This window comes from Phaseolus vulgaris, chromosome 9, assembly GCF_051622355.1.
Source record: "Phaseolus vulgaris cultivar YP4 chromosome 9, ASM5162235v1, whole genome shotgun sequence".
In the NCBI taxonomy this organism is placed as follows: domain Eukaryota; kingdom Viridiplantae; phylum Streptophyta; class Magnoliopsida; order Fabales; family Fabaceae; genus Phaseolus; species Phaseolus vulgaris.
The window spans coordinates 12,180,982-12,206,690 of NC_143506.1; the positions used below are offsets into that span (position 1 = coordinate 12,180,982).

Below are 25,709 nucleotides of genomic sequence, written 5' to 3' on the forward strand. Positions count from 1 at the left end.
GGAGAACTCTCAGGTGGAGGCAATAATAAATAAGGAAAGAATGCGAAGTAAGCATCCAACCCTGGTACTAGCAAACGATGACTCAGGAAAGGAAGTTCCCCCATATTTTTGTATTTTTTTTTTCAATAATATTTTTTTCATACGATGACAAATGATTGTTGTTACTTGAGGTGTCAACATAGCTGAACTGCCTAACATGAAAGCTTTTATTTTAAAAAAAAGTAGTTCAATTTTCTCATCCTAAATTAGAAGTTTAGGTTGATTTAGTTTTTGAAATTTTATATCCATATAATTTAATTTGTAAAATTTAATAATTTAACTACAAATTAATTATTCAAACCCACAAATTGTAACACCCCGGAAAATACATCTAACTATTACAATACAGGTTCTACTTATTTCTATACAAGCATAAAGTTTTTCAAAACATTCCTAATACATGATTATGACATATAGAAATACAAATATTTACAATATAAGTTTCATAATCAACGCCCTAAAACTCTTCTGATCCTCAGACACCTGTAAGATCATCTGCTCGTGTACGTAGTACAGTCATCGCAGTTCAAACACAACAAGAAAAGCAAGGGTAAGCTAGTGAAAATAGAATTTTATAATATACACAATTAAATCAAAAGAGAAAACCAAGTTACACGATCAATTTCTCAAATTATTTAATCTTCTTCAAATCTCAACAATAAAACAATCACATAGATCTCACATGGATCTACACATCCAGAATATTCAACAAACAACATCTTCCGGAAGACCCGTATTAAGTAAGTCCTACCAGAGACTAACACCTGATCCAAAGATTACCAGCGAATCCAACAGAAAGGATCAGGGTAAGTTCAATACAACCCAAGCCGTGCATCTCATATGTCACGGTGTGCATGAACTCCCCCATCAGCTTCTCACCACCTGATATCTTAGTCTATGTGACTTAGATCATTAGTGAAGCTCGGAGATCTCTGTTACCACATAGGCATCAATACTTAATACACAACAAACATCAGTCCATACATTATCCCAAATGTATGAATTCAATTCCATACCATCCCGTCATACAATATCATCCCAAACACGATCCACAACATTCAAAAACGTAATTAACATAAAAAAAAACAACACTTAAATATTAAACCATCAAAATATAATATTTTTACAAATTTAAATAATATATAAACAAACAACCCAATATATATAACACACAACATCCCTGCAAGAAGAATTGAATATTGGGACCACGTCCCTTCCGCATTCAGATCTTCTATCCTAGGGTGCTATTAAAAATTAAATTAAGCTTCCCTTACCTCAATTGCTTGCTTTCCAAGCAAATTTTAGAATTTTATTCCCCACCGTTTGGATAAGCTTCAAGATTTACGGGCCTAATGCAAATTATCCAAACAGAACAAAATTTCAGTATATAATATAATAAGTTGAGAGGATTAAACTTCTCAACTGACCCCACCAAGATTGATGACTAAATCCTAAGGAAAAACAGAGAACAAAGGATATTTAGAGTAAAAATGAACTTACTCTGTTTGAAAATCTGATCGGGTAGAAATGTTCCTTAACTCCTCAGCTACAGCGTGGTATGATCAGATTCTAAAATAGATGAAGATTGGGAGAGAAAACTAAGAGAGAGAGAAAAGAATATGAAAAGAGAGAAATGGAGATAAGGAAGAAAAAGAAGAAGAAAGAATTTGTGCGGGGGCTCTGTATTTTTTTTTAACGCTGTTACACAAATTCTAATATTAACATTATAAAAAACAATCTGTCCTAAACTTAATAAATTAAATACTGAATTATAATACTGAAACTTAGATTAAAGTAATAGAAGTTATCACTTTCACAAATATAATAACTTTTTATTCATTTTCTTAATTTATTTTAATCAAACTACAGTCGCACTACCATGGAAAGAGTAGGATTAATATGATATCCACGATTTTCTGACTCGTTAAGCAATTATTCATATACTGACAATTCCGCAAAATAATAGAGTCCTTTTGGGAATAGCCAAAAGAAATTAAACCCTCATTACTTTTTCTTTCAATTTGATTCATCATAAATACTTTATTTCTTCTAACAATTCTTCTTTAGATCTAATAAATAAAAAAACATATTTCTAACATCCCAAAACTTTACTATCCACGCTACTATAAACTCATTAAAGAGTTGTATAAAGTTTATAGTAGTTCAATATATAAATATAATCATATATGTATAAATATAAATATTTATAAAAATAGAATTAAAAAATATTTTTTTTAGATGTCGCTTATGTAATAATTTATTTGGTGAATTCTAGATATGATTTCGACATTTATACGTATATTTATACGTATATATATTCCTGTAAAAAGTATAGTTATTATAGTTTTCTTATAAATCAATTGAATATATAAATTAATATTCACTTTATATTTATGAAACATTTATAATATAATCCAATTCATTAAAGAGACCAGTAGAAAAATTTAAGAAATTTAATTATATAACTTAATTTACGAATTTAATTAATTTCTTTTACATGTTATTATTAATATTATTTCGTCCTCTAAAACTTCCTTATAATCTTATATGAAAGTGAAAGAAGTCTTCACTTTATCCCACGTCATTTAATCAGAAAATTAAAAGTATTATTATAAACCTTAACACACTCAAGTTCATCTTTTCCAAACATATTACATACAAGAAAAACTTTATTACACATAACACAAAGATCACAAATCTTTATTAAACAAGAAAAACTCATTTGATTAAAATTCTAATTAACTAGTCTTATTATAGTCTTGATAACCTTCATTATAGTAAAGCTAATATATAAAAACATAAACATATAATTATTATTTTTTTTTAAACAAAGCATTTTAGAAAAATAAAATTTTCAATAAATGAAAATATATTAATTTTATAATATATATATACACACACTTTCTTAACTTAAAATATTAAAATATTTATTCTTGGTCTATTTTATGTTCTCTCTTCTAATCTAAAAGAAAAATATTCTTACTCCATTCAAAATCTAGCTAGGTGTTTAAACCTAGTAGCATATTCAGTGACGGAAAGATTTCCTTGTTCCAACTGCATGAATTTAATTATTTTGCATACCTGACACTGTCAGGAAAATATTCCTCCAGGAATCTTACTTTGAAGTTCTCCTAAGTGGCATCTTCTCCTCTGTCTTCCATCATTTTTGCTTCATGCCTATCCACCAGAATTCAGCTTCTTTAGTTAGTACATAAATGTCATAGGATAACTTTCTCTCTTCAGGGCATTGAGTAGCTTCAAAGATTCTTTCTATGTCTCTCACCCACTGGTCTGCTCCATCTGGATTTACCTTGCCATTAAATATGGGCGGATTGTGTCTCAGAAAATCCTCCAGACTAAAGGTATGAGGTTGTTGATGAAGCTGAGTTGCTTCAGCTGCTAATCTAGTAGTTTCTAATTGATGAAGGGTAGTTTGTTGTTGTTGTGCCATAGTAGCACTCTGTTGTTGCAAGGTTGTTGCCATCATCTCTATTGCCCGAGCTAAGTTGGGCATATCTACTGGTGGAGGAGGAGTAGGTGGTCTACGTGCCATCTACTAAGCACGTAAAGAATTGGGTTAGAAATTACTAAAAATTTCCAACTACATCTTTAAGACAAATTAACTTAAAAGAAATCATCACACAAAATAGATACAAAACCAATCAAGACTTATCTCTAAAATGTACTCTAGCTACTTAGAATTAAGATAGAAAATAATCTTGATCTAGTCATGAGTGTGCACCCTCACCACTCTATCAAGATTCTTTTCATTCTTAATACTTTCATCTTTATTCATAACAATTAACTTGACTCGAACATAAACAAGATTTCAAGAAAAACAACTTTGTCAAACATCTTATTAGAAACTTTTAATTAAGTCTTGAGACTAGACTTAAACAAAAATCTACACGCAGGAGAAACAGAATAAACCCACTACCCTCAGGTTATCCTAAGGATGAACTGCTCTGATACCATTAAATGTAACACCCCAGAAAATAACATCTAAATATTTCAATATAAGTTCTACGTATTTCTATACAAACTTGGAGTTTTTCAAAACATTCCTAATACATGATTAGGATTTATAGAAATACAAATATTTACATATCCATAACTCAAAATAAAACTCTGAAACCTCTAAGGCTTTCCTGCACCTGTATGGTCATCTGCTCGTGTACATAGTACAGTCATCGCAGTTTAAACACAACACAAAAAGAAAGGGTAAGCTAGTGAAAATAAAATTTTATAATATACGAAATTAAATTAAAAGAGAAAATAAAATTACATGGCCAATTTCTCAATTATTCAATCTTCTTGAAATCCCAACATAAATCAATCACATAGATCTCACATGGATCTACACATCCAGAATATTCAACAAACAACGTCTTCCGGAAGACCCGTATTAAGTAAGTCCTACCAGAGACTAACACCTGATCTAAAGATTACCAGCGAATCCAACAGAAAGGATCAGGATAAGTTCAATACAACCCAAGCTGTGCATGTCATATGTCACGGTGTGCATGAACTCCCCCATCAGCTTCTCACCACCTGATATCTTAGTCTATGTGACTTAGATCATCAGTGAAGCTCGGAGATCGTTACCACATAGGCATCAATACTTAATACACAGCAAACATCAGTCCATACATTATCCCAAATGTATGAATTCAATTCCATATCATTCCATCATACAATATCATTCAAAAAGTGATCCACAATATTCAAAAGTCTATTTGACATAAGAAAAGATAACACTTTAATACTAAATCATCAAAATATAATATTTTTAAATTTAAATAATATACAAACAAACAACCCAATATATAAACACACAACATCCTTACATGAAAAATTGAATATTGGGACCACGTCCCTTCCGCATTCAGATCTTCTATCCTAGAGTGCTATTAAAAAATTAAATTTAGCTTCCCTTACCTCAATTGCTTGCTTTCCAAGCAACTTTTAGAATTTTATTTCCCACGGTCTGGATAAGCTTCAAGATTTACGGGCCTAATGCAAGTTATCCAAACATAACAAAAATTCAGTATAGAGTAGAATAAGTTGAGAGGATTAAACTTCTCAACTGACCCCACCAATATTGATGACTAAATTCTAAGGAAAAACAAAGAACAAAGGATATTTAGAGTAAAAATGAACTTACTCTGTTTAAAAATCTGATCGGGTAAAAATGTTCCTTAACTCGCCAGCTACAACGTGGTCCGATCAGATTCTAAAATAGATGAAGATTGGAAGAGAAAATTAAGAGAGAGGGAGATAAGAGAATATGGAGAGAGAGAGAGATGGAGATAAGGAAGAAAAGAAGAAGAAAAAAAAAAGCGTGCAAGGGGAGGGTTCTGTCTTTTTTTAAAAAGAAAAGCACTGTTACATTGTTGGCTTAAAATAAGAAATTAAGAAAAGACCGGATACATTAATATTAATTTAAAAATTTAAAAATAAATTTATTTTTTAAGTAATTCATATAAAATGACAAAATACTTCCTTATACTAATAAAATGAGATATATTAAATAAGGATAAAATCGAAAAAACTTTACGTAAAAAAAACGGTTATAATGAGAAATTTCCTTTATATATAGGTATAGATGTATAAATTATTATTATTATTATTATTATTATTATTTTGTCTTATCTAAATTTAATTGTTTCTTTTATTATATATTTTTTAAATAAAATTAATCTTATGTTAATCACCTATAATATGCATAAATGTTTCTTAACAATTAAACAATATATTATGTAAAATAAATAAACAATAAATATTTTTTTCTAAATTAGTTTATATTATTTTTAAATGGTTTATAAATTGGTATCTAATTAGCAATCAAGAATTTTGCTACCAAATTTAAAATCTAAATAATTGGTAGTTAAAAACCTTGATAGCTAATCAGATATCAATTTAGAAACTATTTAACAATAATGAAACTGATTTAGAAACCATTTTTTTTTGTTTCTCTTTAATTTAGTCACTATAACAACTAATTATTGTTTATATTTCATGATTTTGTTGTAGTGATATTTCTTGATTTTCCAAAACCAATTATCTTAAATTACACTTACAAAATAGAAAGAGTAATTATCGAGATCTTGCCGCTTGTGGAAGTATTTTCCGTGGAAGTATGGGAGAGTTTATTGGAATTTCATCTATGTTTCTTCACGTTCAGACTGCTTTGGTTGCTGAATTTTATGGAGTTATATATGCTTTGGAGGAAGCTCAAAAGTTGGGTCTTACTAATGCCTGACTGGAATGTGACTCTACCTTGGTTTGTGTTGTGTTTACTGTTAGGACAAATATTCCTTGTATGCTTCGTAATCGATGTAATACTTGTCTTAATTATTGTGAAAAAATCAGGTTTAGGGTTACTCATATTTTTCGTGAAGGGAATGCGTGTGCGGATAAGTTGGCTAATTTAGGTTTTATTCATAATTAATCCTTTCATTGGTATAATAGACTTCCATTTAGTCTATTCTTAGAATTCTTTATTAATAGGTATAGTCTACCTATGTATCGTTTTTGTTAACATATGAGTTTTGATCTAGTCCCCCATATTTTTGTATTTTGTATTTATTTATCTTTTAATAATATTTTTTTTTCATGTGATGACAAATGATTGTTGTTACTTGATGTATTAGTCTAGCTGAAATGTCAAGTAGCATAATGATGTCTAACATGAAAACTTTTTATAAAAGAAATATCATCAATCTCATCTCATTAAAAACTAATGGGAAAAAATTAGGAATATCATGAATCATAACTGAACACACACAAAATACAACATTGTTGAACTTATGAGACATTGTGAATTTAATCCCTAATATCATAGTTTTGTGGTAAATATAGTTTGTATTTTACTCATAATTTGATTCATAAAATTATATTTTAAAAACAAAATAGTCTTATATATTTAGAGACTAAAATAAACATTCAATAATTGAATTAATAACATCTCATATACCAAATTAAACATTTATTCTTTTTTTTTGTTATAGAGATAGGATCATACCTATACATATAAAAAAAAAACAAGTCCGGATAATTTACGGGTGCTAAACTAATATATTTTATTTATATGTATCCAACCAAAAGGTTTGGGGAAGTTTTACATATGATTATGTATTTGGAGTGTAAATTTAATGAGGAAGGAGATATATTGTTAAAAAAAGTAAGAGAAATATATAACAATATTTCTATCAACCGATACATTTTAAATTTAGACTATCAAAATTAATTAAACTTTTTGGAGTGACAAAAACTAACGTTTAACTATTTTAGATGGACGAAAATAAAATCTGTTACTTAAATAAAATATGAAACGCGGCAAAAATTTGAAAGCAATATTTAGAAGTTAAATTCTCTCTCCACTAATTCTCATTCTTCATTTATATTAATTGTGAAAAATAAATTTTAATATTTTCTCAAAATTTAAATAATTCTAAATGAAATATATTCTGAGTTGCATCGTGCATCAATACATTCCTTTCAATTGCATACATTCCTTCTTTTAGGTGTAACACCTCCATTCTTCTTCAACTGCAGATTGAACACGTGATGTAAAATTTGAGTGTGTGTAAGAGGTTGACGAGAAAATTCGTTGTATTTGAAATTTCTCAGTGCGATTTTTTTTTTAGGTTTATACTATTTTTGCACCTTGTTATTTTCTTTTCACGTTTTGTGATTTTCAAAAAAATAAAAAAAATAAGCAAATAAAAATACAATCATCATCAATAAAAACATCACAAAACTTACCTCAATCATCAACTATTATAAACAACCACAGTTAAAAAGGAAGAAAAAAACATTATCCTCACTATCCTAAAAAAAGAGTATTATTAGAACTAAAACAATAAAGAGATTATAGTAAATTGAAAAAAAAATTGAGATAAAATAATTAAATTGATGAATGAAATAAAAACAAAAATATAAAAATAATGAATTGTAATTGACGGAACATACTTAATAAAAATTAAAATTATTTTAATTAATTAATAGAATGAATATTTTAATAAAAATTTAATTAAAAATATTAAAATTTATGAGATGGTTATAATTTAATTAAATTAAGATTTTATTATTTTAATAGCTTTCGGATTAAGTTTTACAAATAAACCCTTTTTAAATAAACTCGCCTAATTCAGTTTACATATTCCATATAACTTTTTAAAGTCAGACGAGCTTAGAGTATAAATGAATGAATTTAATTAACTTTTTAACATAAAACAGTCCATAGACTTTTATTTATTAATATGCTTTTAGATCAACTAAAGATATGAAGATATCGTGAATTTTTTAATAAGTTTATTTTATTATTTAATTATCTTTAAAGTCAAATGAAGTACAAATAACAGGTTGATGAATTCAAGCACATACGATCTTATTATATTCTGTCGTGAAATAATAAAACATATGATAACTTGTTTAAATGTCGGAGAAACTTTTTAATAGGCATTTTTGGTCAAATAATTCCAATAGACATTTATTTAGTAAATATATTAATTTAAAGTTTAAATTTATGGATTAGGTTAAAATATAAATTTCGACTTAGGTTTTGAACGCCGGATTATAAAGTTGCGGCAATATGTTGACTTCCTTAACACTTATAGTTGAGTATTTTATACAAGTTATGGGTTTGTCGACTTATTAATATATGCTTCATTAATATAAGCTTCGTAAATTCCTTTTTCATATATTTATATTAATTGAAAAAATTGATTTTAATTTTTTTTATTTTCTAAATAATTTTAAATGAGATATAACATTAGTTTTTTTAAATAAAAAAGTTACACCTAACATTTTATACATCCTTTTTCATTTTCGGTTTCACATAATAGTTTTATTATTTGAGAATGTGAAAGAATTGGTGAGAAGATTAAGTATACTTTATTTATTTTTTTTAAAAATATCACAAAATTTATCTATTATTAATATCTAATATCAGTTACCACTTAAAAGCAAAGAAAAAAAATCTTACTCCCACTATACTAAAAAGATATTATTAAAATAAAAATATATGAAAATAGAGGAAAATATATGAAAGTGGATAGAGAATTTGAGTATATGTTATGAATTTATATTGGTGGAATTTTATAGTTTTTATGCATTAATTTCTATATGGTGATTTTTTTTAAATCCTTTATTTTAAAGTGTTTTAACTTAGTCATAAAATTAAAACAAGTAATTTAAAAGTATTATAGATTTTATAGTGGTTGTTAAATCAAATACAAATATGAAAATGAAAAAGCTATCACTGTAGATATCTGCACAGCTGTGACCTCCCTTTTTTCTTCTGTTCATTGTTTCTTTTTTTGACATTTTTTCTTTTTCTTACTTTTTTTCTACCTTTCTCCTTTTTCCCTTTTCCCTTTTCATGTTTTTCCGCACAAAGATCTTCAACGTCATTAAATAATATCCTTGCCTCTTTCATCCAACGAAATACTTTTACAAGTATTAGACGACAAAGTTGAAACTTGAAAGCTCATAGTTGACGAACATTAATAATTGTATTTCTACATTACATTATAAAACTTATAAATTCTTTATTTATTTATTTAAAACTATTATCTTTTTACAATCTCAACTCTTTTATTTTTTTAAAATATTTTCGTCCTCCTTCCTTTTATCTCTTTATAATCTCAAATATTCTAACTTCTTTTTAAACTATTTTTTTTATAGAGCTGTGAGCTAATGGATAGTTGAAATAAGGTTTAACTTAATAGAAATTTTTTCCTTAGGATAAGGTTTCTCATTCTTCTAAGATTCCAAGTTTTTTTAATGGAGGTGCTCTTTGGTGGAATAAACATAAACGGTAACAAAATTACTAAATAAAAACTAATTTTAAAGACAAAAAATAATTAATTACTATATTAACTAAATTAAATATTATTTTAGAGACAAAAAAATTATTGATATTTAAAGTAGTTTATATTATTCATAAAATTTATAAAATAGTTTCTAACAGGTATCTAATTAGTTACTAATTATTTTAGATTCTAAAGTTGGTAACTAAAATCTCAATATCTAATTAGATAATAATTTAGAAACTAGTTTATAAATAACCATAGAAACTAATTTAAATATCAATAATTTTTTTAATTTCTAAAATAATATATAATTTAGTTAATATAGTAACATGTTTAATCATTTAAACAATAAGTTATAACTTGAATAAACAAAAACTCTTATAAAAAATCCTCTTTATTATTGGAAGTGTTAAATTAATTGTTCAAACAACAAGTTTCATCACTTAAGCGGTTGTCTATGTTTGAATAAAATGTGATCGATTGAAATACATTCTTTTACGAGGATGTGATATAAAAAAATTAGTACTAGCAAAGAGATACTTTTGACTTAATGATTATTGCATAAAAGTAATCTAAATATGATGAAAATTTCTATGATATAATCGAGTGAGAAATCAAATACAAACATGTGAAAAATGATTTTATTCCATAAAATTTGTCCTAAGAAATCAAATTTATCATGAAAATACAATAACAAATCGATTAAATAGATATAATAAACATTAATCTCAGGCTTATAACTTAAATCCAACATTTTAGAAAGTATTTTTTGTTTAAATAGTTGATGGATGTTTTGCATACTTATTGTAAAGCAGGTGGAATAGGAGGAAAAAAAGAAAACTCTATAGTCTGGTGGTTCATTAATTATAAATAAAATATACAACTCCCCAAGTGAATTTGCATCTCAAGTATAAATAAACCTCACAAACAACTTCTTCTCTCCTGCGCCATCTTCATCCTCATTCAACTCCAACATATTTAACAGGTTAGTCTCCTCTAAATTATCTCTTCCTCCCTGTTTTCTTCTTTCTCCATTTCTCCACTGTTGAGATACACCACTACTTAATATTAACTTAGAATTTTAACTGTAGTATATGCTCGTCAGATTCGTCACCTACAATACAACCTTCAGTATATTGCCATTTTTTGCCTACTCAAAGGAGGTCAAGATTAAATATAAATAATTTTTAGGCACTTTCTTTTTAAAATATTATATTAAATTTTTTTTTTTATCATTTTATATAATTTATTTTTTTCTGTTACTAGGAGTTGAAAATTATTTCAAGTGTTAATAAACGATCTTGGAAAAATATAGAAAGTGAATGAATACGACTCAGCGAGCTGCTACTGTTCTCTCATTGATTTTGGTTACCACCTCCCTTTTTATTTGTAAGAATTGATTTTTTTATTTCCTTCATTATTTTGATTTTGATTTGAGCTCCTCTCATGGCTTTTAAATACCTTCTTTACGAAGAGAACATGGATTGTTATCTCTTTTGTTTTTCATGTCCTTTTCCTTTTGGAAAAAGAATTTGAGCCATCAGTTAAATTTTTCAAAAGTAAAATTAAGACAGTGGAAGTGTATTAAAAATATGCATGTTGGGGGTGTGTTATGATGTTTTCATTACAGTTTTTTTCACTCTTGAGAGCAGTTGACTATTATCCGGTATTGAATAAAAACAAAAAAATGTTATTCTTAATATCAAGTTGAAGGAAGAGTAGGTTAGATTTTTTTTTTAATTAGTGTGTGTTCATCTTCTTTTTTTTTTTTTTTATATTCGAGACTAGAGAAATGCGTTAAAAGATCTGAAAAGAAATATTACAAAGAAGGGTAAAAAATTGATCTGTCCATTGAATCTAAGAGCATGTTTGGGTCATCAGAGTTGTTTTATCTGATGTTTTTTTTCCCAAAATACACAAGGAGAGGCTAGTTTTTTCTTCCTTTGTCTGATTTGACATTTTTGAAAACTTGGAAAGTAAAATTAAGATATTTTTGTTTTAAAGTTCTAGTCAACTTCACGCAATTTATCTGTGGCTGAATTTTTAATTTACATTGGATGGTTGTAAAAATTTATATAATTATGTTATGTATGTTTTCTGTCCAATTTTCAATCACAAGTGAATTGTCTTGAACCTGAAGATGAATGTGATTAAAACTTAGGCCCTTCCCTGGAATGAATCCATCGTTTGTCAAAGAATTTGGAAGAGAGTTTTGCAGTTCTCTTTAATGGGCTGCTGCTATTCAACTTCAAAGAGAACCGGAACACCAGGTTACGAGGAACCCACCGTTCTTGCATCTCAGACACCCTGTGAGTATCATGATCCATCATTGAATGGTAAATCCTTGCTGCTTTGCTGTTCAAGTTTCGATTGGTTTCTGCTAAGAACCATCAAGGTCCTTTTACTAACCCACTGATCTTAAACTCTTAGGGGCATTTCATCTCCAGTTTCAATTTTGTAAATTTATTCAATTTATGATTTAGTTTGCCTGAGACTTGATCATTTTTTTTATGTACAATACAGAATAAGCACAAAATCTGAAACTTTCCAAATTCACTGACGCAGATTACTCCTAATTACTGATAGTTGATTTTGACAAATTATAATCTAATGATCATGTCTGAAAAAATATGGCCCTGTTGTTCAATATTGTAGAACTTTCTATAGGCGCATCGAAGTATTGAAATCTGATTCTTCACCTTATATACAGTTAACATGCAATTCGTAGACAGCAGTACCTCATTTTGCCACGGATAGTTTCTTTACTCTGTTTTTTGTTTTATGTTTTCCGCAAAGGATAGTTCAAGGTCAGGGAAATTCTAAATTAATTGTTTATAAAAGGAACAGAAATGTTTATAGAAAAAGTTTTTATAATCACAAACTTTCGAAGTGTTTATATTTTATACAACTTGTTAGAATGTTATAAATACAGTAGCAGTGGATATATAATCAATCTACTTAATCCTAATATCCTCAATTATTAGGTTTATAAGATTCTAACAGAACTATTTGTTGAAACCTCCTAATGAGTAATTCGTCATTCTTTATGATTTCAATATTAAGTTTCAAAGCTGATAAAAAGAATCTTTCTTTCTTGCTTTCTTAGTTACTGTTAGTGAAGTAGAAGCCTTGCATGAACTCTACAAGAAGTTGAGCAATTCAATTATTGAAGATGATCTTATTCACAGGGTAAGTTAGGCATTTAAGTTTTCCAGTGTTTGGATGAGATGTCCTTAAAGTCGACACCTAAGTAATCTCTCTGATGATTTACTTCTTGATCATCTTGCATTCCAGGAAGAATTCCAGTTGGCACTATTCAGGAATAAAAACAAGAAAAATCTGTTTGCAGATAGGGTTTGTAAATCTAATCCATGTTCTATAGTTTAAGATTATTTGACCGTAAAGTTCATGGAGACTATGTGCTATACTTACAGTATCCGAAGTTGCTTACTTGTTTCAGTGAAATCTTTTTATCTGATGTATTATTTTTTTCTACATTTACAGTCATATAACTTCTTTTGATTCTGATGCATACTCAAATTTGTTTCTCCACAGATTTTTGACTTGTTTGATCTCAAGCGCAATGGGGTCATTGAGTTCGGGGAATTTGTTCGATCATTGGGAGTTTTTCACCCAAATGCACCTTTAGAAGACAAAATTACTTGTAAGATTGACCTTCCAACAACATAAATATTTCATGTTAATTTCTTCTTTTCCTCTAGTCTTGGATTTTCCTATATTAAGTATATGCACTGATTAATGCTTTCAGTCACCCACAAGATACTTACCTTTCTTTAAATTGGGAATAATGGTTTTGCAGTTGCTTTTAGGCTGTATGATCTGAGGCAGACAGGGTTTATTGAAAGAGAAGAGGTAAGGTTTTCCTTCCTTGTTAAAATCACAATTTGAATTCTTTTTTTGGGGTTATTAATTTAATGTTACGTTATGTTTCTTTAGCTTTATCCATATTCATAGATAGATACATATATTTATGCTCGCTCTGTATAAGTTTACATCAACCCATTGCTTTCACTGTTTAGCATAATGGTCTGGTTTATCTCTGCAGTTGAAGGAGATGGTATTGGCACTTCTGCACGAGTCGGATCTTGAGCTTTCAGATGATATGATTGAAAGCATTGTGGACAAGGTTCACAAAACAGAAAGTTTACCTTATTTTTGTTACTTCTAAGTTCTAAGATGAGCTCCCTCTGAACTTGGCCTTCCTCACGTTGTTGTCTACCTTCTTACCCACAGACTTTCAGTGATGCTGATATAAATGGTGATGGAAAGATCGATCAAGATGAGTGGAAAGCATTTGTGTCCAAACATCCATCCTTGATAAAGAATATGACTCTTCCTTATCTGAAGTTAGTATATTCGTTCTCCATGAACCTTATTTTTTCAGTAACTGGAATTTCAGAAAACTTTTTTTTTAATGCATGTCTCCTTCCCATGTTGCAGGGATATTACATTGGCATTTCCCAGTTTTGTTGTAAGAACAGAAATTGAAGAGTCCGATATGTGAGTTTGGGAGGTTTTGCTTCACCAAAGATGCTATATACTATGTACTAGTTTATAGATATCTTTGATTTCGTCTCTTGATATCGTTTCTGTCAAGAGATGGCCTTAGGTGCGGGGCCAAAGACAAGAATATAGTTTGGTCTTTGGTTCCCCAACAAAGTTTCTAAACCTGGTTTTGCAAATCCATAGCTACCAAGTGAAGTTCTCTCTAGTTAGGTAGATAAACCTAAGGGTACGAATGATTCACTTGAATTGTTAATTCGAATTCAAGGTTAGCTTTGTACAAGCACTTTGTGTATATATACACACACACAAGAGATGAAAGTAGAGTGTAGTAACATATATGTAACTCGGCCATCTTTTGCTGCTTGCAAGTTTGAAGGTATGAGGATTATGCTAGAGGATACTTAATGACCTCTATAGTTGTTTAGATTCCAGTGTCAGAGTTTATGTTATGTATATTTTATGTTATGCTTTTCTGTTGTTTGGCCTTTTGCCCTGCACTTACACACAAAAAAGAGGCTTTTCTGTTAGTAAAGTTAGGAGTAATTAAAGTCTTACATTTCCTTCTACCTATTTCTTCGTTTATCATCACATTATTTATTATTGGAACATGATACTCGTGGACGATCAAAGTAGCGTCCTTTGTCAAGAAGGAAATTTGCATTAACATGAAAAATCACGTGAAAGAAAAACAGGGTATAAACCAGTAAAAGAAAGGAATGAGATAATAGAGAAAAGAAACAAGCAAGGAAAGAATAGACAGTCTGTTTTTACAAAGGGTAGATGGTCTATCTTTACAAAGGATAAATGATATAATTTTACAAAGAGTAGACGATGTACAGTAATAGTAGACGGTGAATGTTAAAAACAAAGTATAGTTTGTGATTTCTTTAAGCTTGTTATCTGCACTCAACCCACTTAGCCATTTTTCATGTTAGTCAGATTGATTCTTTTTGCTCCATCCTTGTTTCTTGTTCTTTTAATTTTTCTGCAAGATTTATGTTTATCTCCTCTTTTATTCCTTGTCTTAGGTGTAGTTGGAGTTTGAGAGCTTTTGGTATATTTTTCACTTGTTTTCACATTTTCTACAAAAATTACATGATCTATGAATTTTACTACAATTTGACCCTTATCAATGGACAACAAATCTAAAAGAAGAATTTGTGTTTTGATAGTAGCATATGTATCATTAAGATCCTTAAAGAAATCAAATCACATATTCAGAATAGTTATATTTAGAAGAAAATTTTATAAAATCACAATTGCATTTAACTTCACAAACACATTGTGAAATCAGTCTTAGAGATTCAAACTTCACCCATAATATCTTCAAATCAATGAACAACTCAGGAACATTTCTCTCACCTTTCTTCATTGAAAGTATTTCTTGAAGAATATTAAAATTCTAAAAAGATCTCCTTTAGGGAATCTTTATCTTAGATCCTCCCAATAATTTTTGCATTATCAATGTATATGTTTCTCTATGTTATTTGTGGACTGACTGCACGAGTGATCCATAAGATTACCGTCATATTACATCTCTCTCATGCTTCATAAAGAGGTACATTTTATTATGGAACCATTATGTCGCCATCAACAAACTTGAACTTGTTTTTAGATACTAAGACATATTTCATAGTTCTACTCCATGAATGATAGTTATGACCATTGATTTGCAGACTAACCAAAACCATTGAAGGGTTCTCACCTGCATGAAGATAATAAGGACTCATTGCATTTTAAATAACATCCTTGATGATGTTGTTCATGATAACAAAATGAAGAAAAGAGGAGTAAAAAATGATCCTAATATATAAAGAAAAGGAAAGAATAAACGACGGAAGCAAATGGAGACTTAATTCGCTCTAATACCATATTCAAACATGACATCCATGGATGAGTAGAGTAGCACTTTTTGTCAAGAAGAAAAATTGTAGTAGCAGGAAAAATCACCTGAAGGAAAAGCAGGGTATAAACCAATAAAAGAAAAAAAAAACACTAGACAATCAATCATATTCAAAAAGTAAATAGTTTATTTTTATAAAGGATAGACGGTCTAGTTTTATGAAAAGTAGACAAAGTCTACAATAACAACCGATAATAAATATTAAAAAGAGAGTATTATTCATTTCTATAAGCAACATCCTACGAATAGAAATGGATAAAAAAAACCACAACATTTATAATGTATTCACACATTTTGTTCATTTCTCTTTCCATTTGTTTCCTTCCAATTTCTCCTTTCACATACTCAAAATTATCCAAACTATTGTGAACATTTTCTTCTCTTAATTTTATCCATGTATCCCGCCATCACAAATTAAAATAACCTAATTTTATTTTTTGTTATTTATTTTTTTAGACATATAGACTTATTTCATTTCCTTCTATTTGTTATTTTTTTTTTAGTTTGTTCAATTTCATGTCGTTTGTGTGTTGCATTTTGCATTTTGTTCTTATAAAGTAACCGATTATGTTCATTTTTAACTTTTTACATTATTTTTTATTGACAATTTTTACATTATAATCCGGTTAGATAACTACGCAATTTTATCTAACATGAGTGTAAGGCACAATAATTTTTTTAAATAAATTTTATTTACACCTTATGAAGTTTTCCCCAATTACATTTAAATTTTTTATTTTTATTTTACACAAATATCTTATTTGATTTAAAAGTATTACACATGTGAACTTTTAAGTTTTAAAAATATTATACATGGACCTCATTTTATATACACGTTCACTCCTTTAAAGGATATCACTATAAGGAACTAAAGCAATAATTGTGAGTGTAATTTGATAAAATTTAACGAAATTTTAGTACAGTTGACTATTTTTTATAAGATAAATATATATTAGTATAATGGGGTATGACTAACACTTAAAGAAACAATTTAAAACTTTATATTTACTAAAAATATCATTAAATAAAAAATAATTACTATGTTAATTAAATTAAATAATATTTAAGATTAAAAAAATTATTAATATGTAAAGTAGTAAATGATAAAATACTTGTCTTAATTACTGTGAGAAAATCATGTTTAGATTACTCATATTTTTCGTGAAGGGAATGTGTGTGTTAATAAGTTAGCTAATTTAATATTTATTAATAGAGAATGTTTTCATTTGTATAATAGGCTACCATCTAGTATGTTCTTAGAATTCTTTATGAATATGTATAGTTTAACTATGTATCGTTTTTGTTAATATATTTTGGTCTAGTCTCTCATATTTTTTTATTTTTTAATAATATTTTTTCATGCGATGACAAATGATTGTGGTGACTTGAGGTGTCAGCTGAGATGTCAAGTTGCATAGTGATGTCTAACATGAGCTTTTATTTTAAAAAAATAGTTTTTATTATTAATAATTTTTTATCTCTAAAATATTATCTAATTTATTTAATATAATAATTAACTATTTCTTATTTTTAAACTTTATTTTTATTTAATGAGTTTTTGGTAGTAATCCCTAACCAATTATTTATCTTGCTTAGAGAAATTCAAGTACCGAAATTACCTTATCCAACCAATATCAATAAGTAAAGTCACTAGATTACACCAAATAATCGTAACACAATCTCTAAACAATAGTGATCATTTAAGTCTTAGTGAACTCATTATGGGAAACCTAGTTTATAAATGAAAGAAATTTTAGAGTTGTAGTCGACATGAATAAAAAAAAATAGTTTATGCCAATTGTAAGGATTGATTTCTCGTGGTTGTTGTGTTGAACCTCCCTAGCTTCTTACTAAAGAATTCCTATTTTGTGTGTCAATTATTCTCAACTTGACATTATCAATCCTTCTTTGTGACACTGTTCTTTACATTTTTGTTTATCCCATAAGATTTTCTATCTTGTTTTTAAAAAATTTCCTTAAATTTTGAGACGTTGAATATGAGATCTATTTATTATCCCGTTCAGCCTTTGTATTTGTTTCTAATTTTTATTTAGAGTCCATTTTAATCAGGTGTTCGGACATTTTTTTATTTTTCTTGTTGGTTGTTTGTTAAATCAAAATGTTAATTATTTCATAAACATTACAAAAAAAAAATCATTAAATAAAAAAATAATTTTAAAACTCAAAATAATTAGTTATTATTTGATTAAATTAAAAATTATTTTATAAATTAAAAAATTTATTAATATTTAAGTAATTTTTTTATTAATAAAAATTTATAAAATTATTTTTAAATTATTTTCTAACCATTAATTCTAAGATTTTAGATACTCACTACTTTATATTTAGAATGTAAAATATTTATCGTTAAAATTCTAAATCTAAACCCACTTTATATACAAATTTTAAAATTATTTTATAAATATTTATTAATAATAAAAATCACTTTAAATATAAATAATTTTTTAAATTTTTAAATTAGTATAGATTATAGTTAATATAGTGACTTTTGTTTCTAAATTTTTGGTTATTTAATAATTTTTTTAGTGAAAGTTTTACAATGTACTGTATTCATCTGTATTCACGTGTTTGATTCATAAAATATTGGTTGAAGTGAGTTTGAATGTTTTTTTCCTTAAATATTAAAGTATGGGAACATATAACTAAAGTAAAAGAACAAGTAGGCAAAAATAACATATTTAGGGGAATTTTTTAAAAATTTAGATGTCAAAGTGCAACAAAATTGAGAGAGAAAATTATTAAACAAAAAGATAATATTTTGCGTAAAATATTGCTTACTTTTTTTTCATTCATTTTACATAATTTTGTGTGTCTTGAACAGTGTGATTTTTACTTAAATTGATTTTTATTTTTTTTAAGTTGTGTTGTTCTCATGTGTCTTTCAGATTTGACTTTACTTGACATTTGCAAGTAAATTTTACAATATGTTCTTATTAGGGAGATGAGACCTAGAGAACTATTGAAGTCTTCTTCTCCTTCCTTCAGTCGGTCAGGTTGTTGGGTGGTGAGCTGGGATTCTTCTCGTCCTCCTGCTTCTCCTTCAACACTCGGTCTCGGGTGAACACCGGATGATGGGGGTACATGCGAAGGCACTCCGACGCTCAAGTCAGTAAAGCGGGTGGTCAACTCTCAGGTAGGTGAACAGTAATAAATGACATACCTTACTCCTTGAGATGTGTGCTATTTATATTATTCTAATGGGCGCCATTAATTGTGATTGCTTTAAATCAAACAAGTTGAATGGTCAATCGACCATTTACTGTGATTGCTTTAAATCAAACAAGTTGAATGGTCGGCCGGCCATTAACTGTGATTGCTTTAAATCGAACAAGTTGAATGGTCGGTCGGCCATTAACTGTGATTGTTTAATCGAACAAGTTGAATGGTCGGTCGGCCATTACCTGTGATTGTGTGTGAGTTTGTTTGTGCCAAGTTACGATGTTAACTTAGGTGTGTATCGATCGGTCTCAGCCGGAGGTGTGTTGGTTGAGGCTTCGGCTAGGCCGAGTCGAGAGAGAGGTGTTGGCAGGGTATGCCTGTTGAGGCTTCATCCAGACCAAATCTGATGGATCAGCCTCGGCAGGGTATGCCGGTTAAGGCTTCATCCAAACCGAGCCGAGAGAGGTGTTAGCAGGGTATGCTGGTTAAGTCTTCATCTAGATCAAACCTGATGGGTCGGTCTCGGCAGACTATGCCGGTTAAGGCTTCGTCCAGACCGAACCGAGGGAGGTGTTGGTAGGTTATGCCGGTTAAGGCTTCATCCAGACCAAACCTGATGGGTTGGTCTCGACAGGGTATGCCGATTAAGGCTTCATCCAGACCGAGCCGAGTGAGAGGTGTTGGCAGGGTATGTCGTTTAAGACTTCGTCCAGACCAAACCTGATGGGTCGGTCTCGGTAGGATATGCCGATTAAGGCTTCATCCAAACCGAGCCGAGAGAGAAGTGTTGGCAGGGTATGCCGTTTAAGGCTTTGTCCAGACCAAACCTGATGGGTCGGTCTCGGCAGGATATGCCGGTTAAGGCTTCATCCAGACCGAGCCGAGGGAGGTGTTGGCAGGGTATGCCGGTTAAGGCTTCATCCAGACCAAACCTGATGGGTCGGTCTCGGCAGGGTATGCCGGTTAAGGTTTCATCCAGACCGAGTCGGGTGAGAGGTGTTGGCAGGGTATATCGTTTAAGGCTTCGTCCAGACCAAACCTAATGGGTTGGTCTCGACAGGATATGCCGATCAAGGCTTCATCCAGACCAAGCTGAGAGAGAGGTGTTGGCAGGGTATGCCGGTTAAGGCTCCATCCAGACCAAACCTAGTTGATCGGTCTTGGCAGGGTATGCCGGTTAAGGCTTCATCTAGACCGAGCCAAGGGTTGCAGGAGCACAGTGCTAGTACTTTGATGAAAACGCCTCGTCAAAACCTCCCTGGTAGGGTGAGGAAAGAGTGTGTGACTTTAGTTAATTCAGCTGTAATAAAACTTGAGGTGCGTGCCGTCCTTAGTACAATTTTCTCAAAAAGCCACTCTAAGTGATAAGTTCCCCCTTTACGACTTCTCCGACTCGGAAAGGTCCCTCCCAGTTGGACGAGAACTTGCCTTCATTTTTTCTCGCATCGTCGCGCATCCTCCAGACTAGGTCGCCTTCTGCAAGCTCCTCGACCGGACTTTTGTGTTGTATCGCCTTGACGCCCGGATCTTTCAAGCGGTGCCCCGAATTATGCTTTTGTCACGAAATTCACTTACCAAATCGAGGTTGACCGCTAAACTTTCCTCGTTTAGGGTGAGGTTAAACATCTGCCTTCGTATGGTGGGCTCGCCCACCTCGCCCGGGATCATGGCCTCGGCCCCATATGTCAGGTTGTAGGGTGTCTCCTGCATGGTAGTCTGGGGTGCATCTGTACACCCAGAGTACTTCTATCAGCTCCTCGATCCATCGGCCTTTTGCCTTGCTCAGACGCTTTTTCAGCTCATTGAGTATGACCTTGTTGGCGGTAATGCACGCCTTTGAAGTCCTCATCCGTGAAGGTGACGAGTGACATCCTCGGTCGGAATGCCACCGCATTTACTTGGTGTACCGCCCGTAGGTGTTTCTTCCGGGCGTTGTTCGTGCTTCCTCCCCCGGCGAAACCACCGGCTATAGTGTTGATAACCTCTCGGTTACCTTTCCTATCGACCTCCCTTGGGGTGTTGTCCCTCGCGGGTTGTTGGTCGCCTCTGATATCCCGGTCATTTCGACCACGTTGAGGTGACCTCGTCCGCCTGGGTGGATTCGCTTGGCGGGGTGCGTCTCGGCCGTTCCTGACTAATTGGCGGAGGTGCCCAGCTTGGATAAGTTCCTCGATCTTATCCTTTAGAGCCTGACACTCCTCGGTCGACATTGTTTGGGTTGGCCACTTTCTTTGGAGGAGGGATCAACTCAGCGTTGGGAGTCTCGTCCAGAATCCTCCCCCTCTCGATTGTCAGGGGTGTGTATCTTGAGAACTGAATTGACCGATCCCGATTATCTTGGCGTCGGTCATTTCTTTGACTCAGCCACCCCTAGCGGTCTTTCTCTTCTTTGTTTTTCTTCCCGCCGGCCTCAGTGCGGGCCTGGTTGCGGAACTCTCTGAGCTCTTCCAGCTGCATGTACTTAGCGACCCTCTTCCTCAGCTCGTCCAGGCTGTCGGCCGACTGTATGCACAAGTTGTCGGCAAAGGGCCCCGGACGCAGGGCTGTCAGCATGTGGTGCATGGCAACGTTCGGGTTCAGATTCCGGATGCTCATTGCCACCTTACTGAACCTATCAACAAAGGTTATCAGCGACTCTCCCTTCTCCTGGCGGATGCCTACCAGGGCGATGGAGGTTAGGTGGTGCGGTCGGCTGGTCGCGAACTAGGTCTCGAACTTTGCTACGAGCGTGGCAAAGCTGTCGATGAAGTTGGGTGAGAGCTTGGTAAACCAACTAAGGGCTGCTCCCTTCAAGGATGTGGGAAACACTCGGCATAACACAACGTCATCCGAGGTGAAAAGACTCATATGGGTGGTGTAAGCATCCATATGCTCGTCCGGGTCAGTCGACCCGTCATATCGGTTTCGGTTGAAACCCTTCCACTTCTCAGGCAGTGGGACTTCGATGATGGTGTTGGTAAAGGGATGTCGGTGGGTCGAGTCGGCCGTCACGGTCGTTCGGGTGGACCTTATCAGGCACGACTCGTCGTCCATTTCGATCTCTCGGGGAGGGGGTCGGCCTCTCGTCCCCTCGGCCATGTCTGGGTTGGGGGGAGAGATGTAGGACTTGCCGACAACGTTCGTCGGTATGGCAGAAGGTCCTCCCTCTCCCAGCTTCTTTTTCATCTCTTCGTTTTCCCTACGGAGAACTTGTAGCTCTTGCTCGTTTCTTTGAGCAGCCTCCTCGGTCTTCCTTCTCATCTCGGTCATCTCTCTCTGGAGAGACAGCAATAGCATCATCTGGTCGGCTTCGGTCATTCTCTCAATGCTTCTGGTTGAGACCATCTACATTTTTCCTTCAACTAGTTTCTCTCGGCCCCACGGTGGGTGCCAATTGTTCCTACTAGGGAGATGGGACCTAGAGAACTATTGAAGTCTTATTCTCTTTCCTTTGGTCGGTCAGGTTGTAGGGTGATGAGTTGGGATTCTTCTCGTCCTCTTGCTTCTCCTTCGGCACTCGATCTCGGGTGAACACCAGATGGTGGGGGTACCTACGAAGGCACTTCGACGCTCAAGTCAGTAAAGCGGGTAGTCAGCTCTCAGGTAGGTGAACAGTAATAAATGACATACCTTACTCCTTGGGATGTGTGTTATTTATATTATTCTAATGGGCCTACCTTGTTGGGCGCGTTTATCGGAGTGGACCCTCCTTAGGTTTGTATTACCTAATTGTTAATGACAAATTAACTTCACTGACCTTGGTTTGAGCATTAGCGGTAATATGGGTCGGCCGTCGGCCAGGTTTCCCTGGTCTCGATCGTCTCGGCCAAGTCTTTCAGGTCTCGGCCAGGTTTCCCTGGTCTCGATCGTCTCGGCAAAGTCTCTAGGGTCTCGGCCAGGTAGGCCAGGTTTCGGTCGTCTCGGTCAAGTCTCTCAGGTCTCGGCAAGGCTTCTCCGGTCTCGGTCGTCTCGGCCAAGTCTCTTAGGTCTCGGCCAGGTTTCCCTGGTCTCGGTCGTCTCGACCAAGTCTCTAAGGTCTCGGGCAGCCAGGTGGGTCTCGATCAGGGAGACCAGGGGTCGGTCTCGCCCATACCGATACACAATATATATTGAATAGTTACGTTTAGTGGATGGTTATGGAAAATAAATGTGATTATTTTAATTACGATTGTCATGTTTTTTAAGATGTAGAAATCTACTACATGTGGTTTTCATTTGATGATACATATTTCTTAAATTAAGTAATAAAAGTAAAGTTAGTGTTACTATAAAGGGTCTAGAAACTTTCTCTTCAAGTATAATACGTTGATTTTTTGGATTGGGCTTTAGGGTTGAACTCTTAACTCCTGCTTCAAGATGAACCTAAGTTTGACAAGCTTCCTGGACTGGATCAACTGCACCTTTCGGCTTCTCCTCTCGGTCTCCTCTCATGGTTGGGTATGTGTACCTGCAAGACATTCTGATGCCAAAGTCAGAATCAGTTTGATGTAATTATCAGATAAAAGTCACTCTACTTACCTCTTAGAATGATTTCTTATTTATAATGTTTTCTTATTGGACTCATAACCTTCTTGGGTCTTTCTTTTTGTACCTAATATCTTTTTAAACACACGCCTATTAATTTGGGTTTTATCATGCTGGACATTGCTACAGTAACCATGTTTATTTTATATATATACATATTTTTTTACATTTAACTTATATATATATATATACTTTTGAGTGTAATTTTTCGGTTAGACCTCTCAGAAAATCTAGTTAGTAATGAGAAAAATATTAATAGTTGAATAATTATTTACAGCTTGATTTTATGGATTCATTTTTTTATTTATACTTATAAAATTAAAATTGTTTTAAAAGAGTATAATTTTACTTAAATTTATACTTCACGGGGCAAACTTATTTAAATTTATTTTCAGAACAAATAATTTTTTTCTTAACATTTTATGATACAATTTTATTTGGATTATAATTTTTGATAAATTTTTATTTGAGTTATATTTTAAATAATATTTTCTAAATTATCTTATTTAAAATTTAAAACCTAAAAAATAAAAATGTTTTCCCAAGGATACGTGTGGGTAACTTTTCAAGTGAGTACCATTTTTGTTAAAGAACGTTTAGTGGATAACTTCTAGTCCTGCATATGCCTAGATAATGTGGTGGAAAAAGATTATGTAAACACTTATTTTCCCTAACCCTATATTCAAACAAAACATATAAATAACTATTAGTAGGGATGATCAACTTATTCTTGGTATGCTAAAAAATATATATTTTGTTTTTAACTTTTAGGATCACCTCAAGATTAATGAATCGTGTGTTATGAAAATTTCTAAAAAATATAAAAACTTGGGAAAAGTGTTTACCTCATGTAGAATTTTCCTATAATAGGATTGTCCATATACTCAACATTCCCTATTTGAAATTGTTTATGAATTCAATTAATCCCTTACCTACTCTTAATTTCTTGCCTTTTTCCTAACACTTATTTATTAAAGTATTTATCTATCACTCCAAAAGTTAAAGAAGAATCTTTTTTATTTATTAAGATTAATAATATTTTTTATTTTAATTTAAAATTTATATATACAAAAATAAAAATTACTACATCAATTATACTTGCTACAAATTTTCTTCTTGCTCACTCTTTTTTTTTTCTTTTTTTTTATTTTCCACCTCCCTTTAATTCAAACAAATAAAACCTTGTTCAACATAGAACAGTATGATGATTTATTATCACTACAAGAAAATGATAAAATAGAAACCAATTTTTAGAGACAAAAAATAATTAATTGTTATAGTGACTAAATTAGAGATCATGTTAGAAATTAAAAAAAAAATGATTTCTAAATCAGTTTATATTATTGTTAAATAGTTTTTAAATTGGTATCTAATTAGCTACCAAAGTTTTAACTACTAATTTTAAATTTTAAATTTGGTAGCAAAAACCTTGATTGCTAATTAGATACCAATTTAGAAACCATTTAATTTAGAAATCAATTTTTTTAGTATCTAAACTAATATCTAATTTAGTCCCTATAACAATTAATTATTTTTTATTTTTAAAAATAATTTTTATTTCATGATTTTTTTTAGTGTATAAAAAATTGGACATGTAACAGAATCACTAGATTTTGATGCATAAAAGTATCGTAAAAATAAAAATAAAGATAGGTTAAGAGAAAAACATTTAAGAAACTCATATCAAGAAAAATCTGTAAACAATATCTCCAAATATTTATTGACTTTATGAGGTACAC

General features: G+C 31.5%; 1 protein-coding gene and 2 long non-coding RNA genes across 10 annotated transcripts; 1 reads left to right on the forward strand and 2 right to left on the reverse strand.

Moving 5' to 3' along the window:
• Positions 1 to 297: 297 nt before the first annotated feature.
• On the reverse strand, positions 298 to 1,738 carry LOC137821324 (uncharacterized). The gene is made up of 3 exons (XR_011082782.2): positions 1,540 to 1,738; positions 1,314 to 1,388; positions 298 to 534 (listed from the first exon to the last, which is right to left on the reverse strand). It is a non-coding gene; the product is annotated as an uncharacterized LOC137821324 (long non-coding RNA).
• Positions 1,739 to 4,146: 2,408 nt separating this feature from the next.
• LOC150025168 (uncharacterized) lies at positions 4,147 to 5,331 on the reverse strand. Its single transcript, XR_016515425.1, has 3 exons — positions 5,204 to 5,331; positions 4,978 to 5,052; positions 4,147 to 4,205 (listed from the first exon to the last, which is right to left on the reverse strand). It is a non-coding gene; the product is annotated as an uncharacterized LOC150025168 (long non-coding RNA).
• A 5,372-nt stretch (positions 5,332 to 10,703) lies between these two features.
• On the forward strand, positions 10,704 to 14,849 carry SOS3 (Calcium-binding EF-hand family protein). Of its 8 annotated transcripts, none has more exons than XM_068624963.2 (11): positions 10,802 to 10,842; positions 10,949 to 11,020; positions 11,124 to 11,246; positions 12,019 to 12,193; positions 12,964 to 13,046; positions 13,152 to 13,211; positions 13,413 to 13,521; positions 13,678 to 13,730; positions 13,924 to 14,004; positions 14,112 to 14,224; positions 14,319 to 14,849. In XM_068624963.2, the coding sequence occupies exons 4-11, from the start codon at positions 12,085 to 12,087 to the stop codon at positions 14,380 to 14,382; spliced, it is 672 nt and encodes a 223-aa protein (XP_068481064.1). In that variant the 5' UTR covers positions 10,802 to 10,842; positions 10,949 to 11,020; positions 11,124 to 11,246; positions 12,019 to 12,084; the 3' UTR covers positions 14,383 to 14,849. The 8 variants fall into 8 exon arrangements, with proteins under 8 accessions (XP_068481060.1, XP_068481065.1, XP_068481063.1 ...); XM_090295288.1 differs by having other exon boundaries at positions 10,807 to 10,842; positions 12,019 to 12,166; XM_068624959.2 differs by lacking the exons at positions 10,949 to 11,020; positions 11,124 to 11,246 and having other exon boundaries at positions 10,704 to 10,842.
• The last annotated feature ends 10,860 nt before the right edge of the window (positions 14,850 to 25,709 follow it).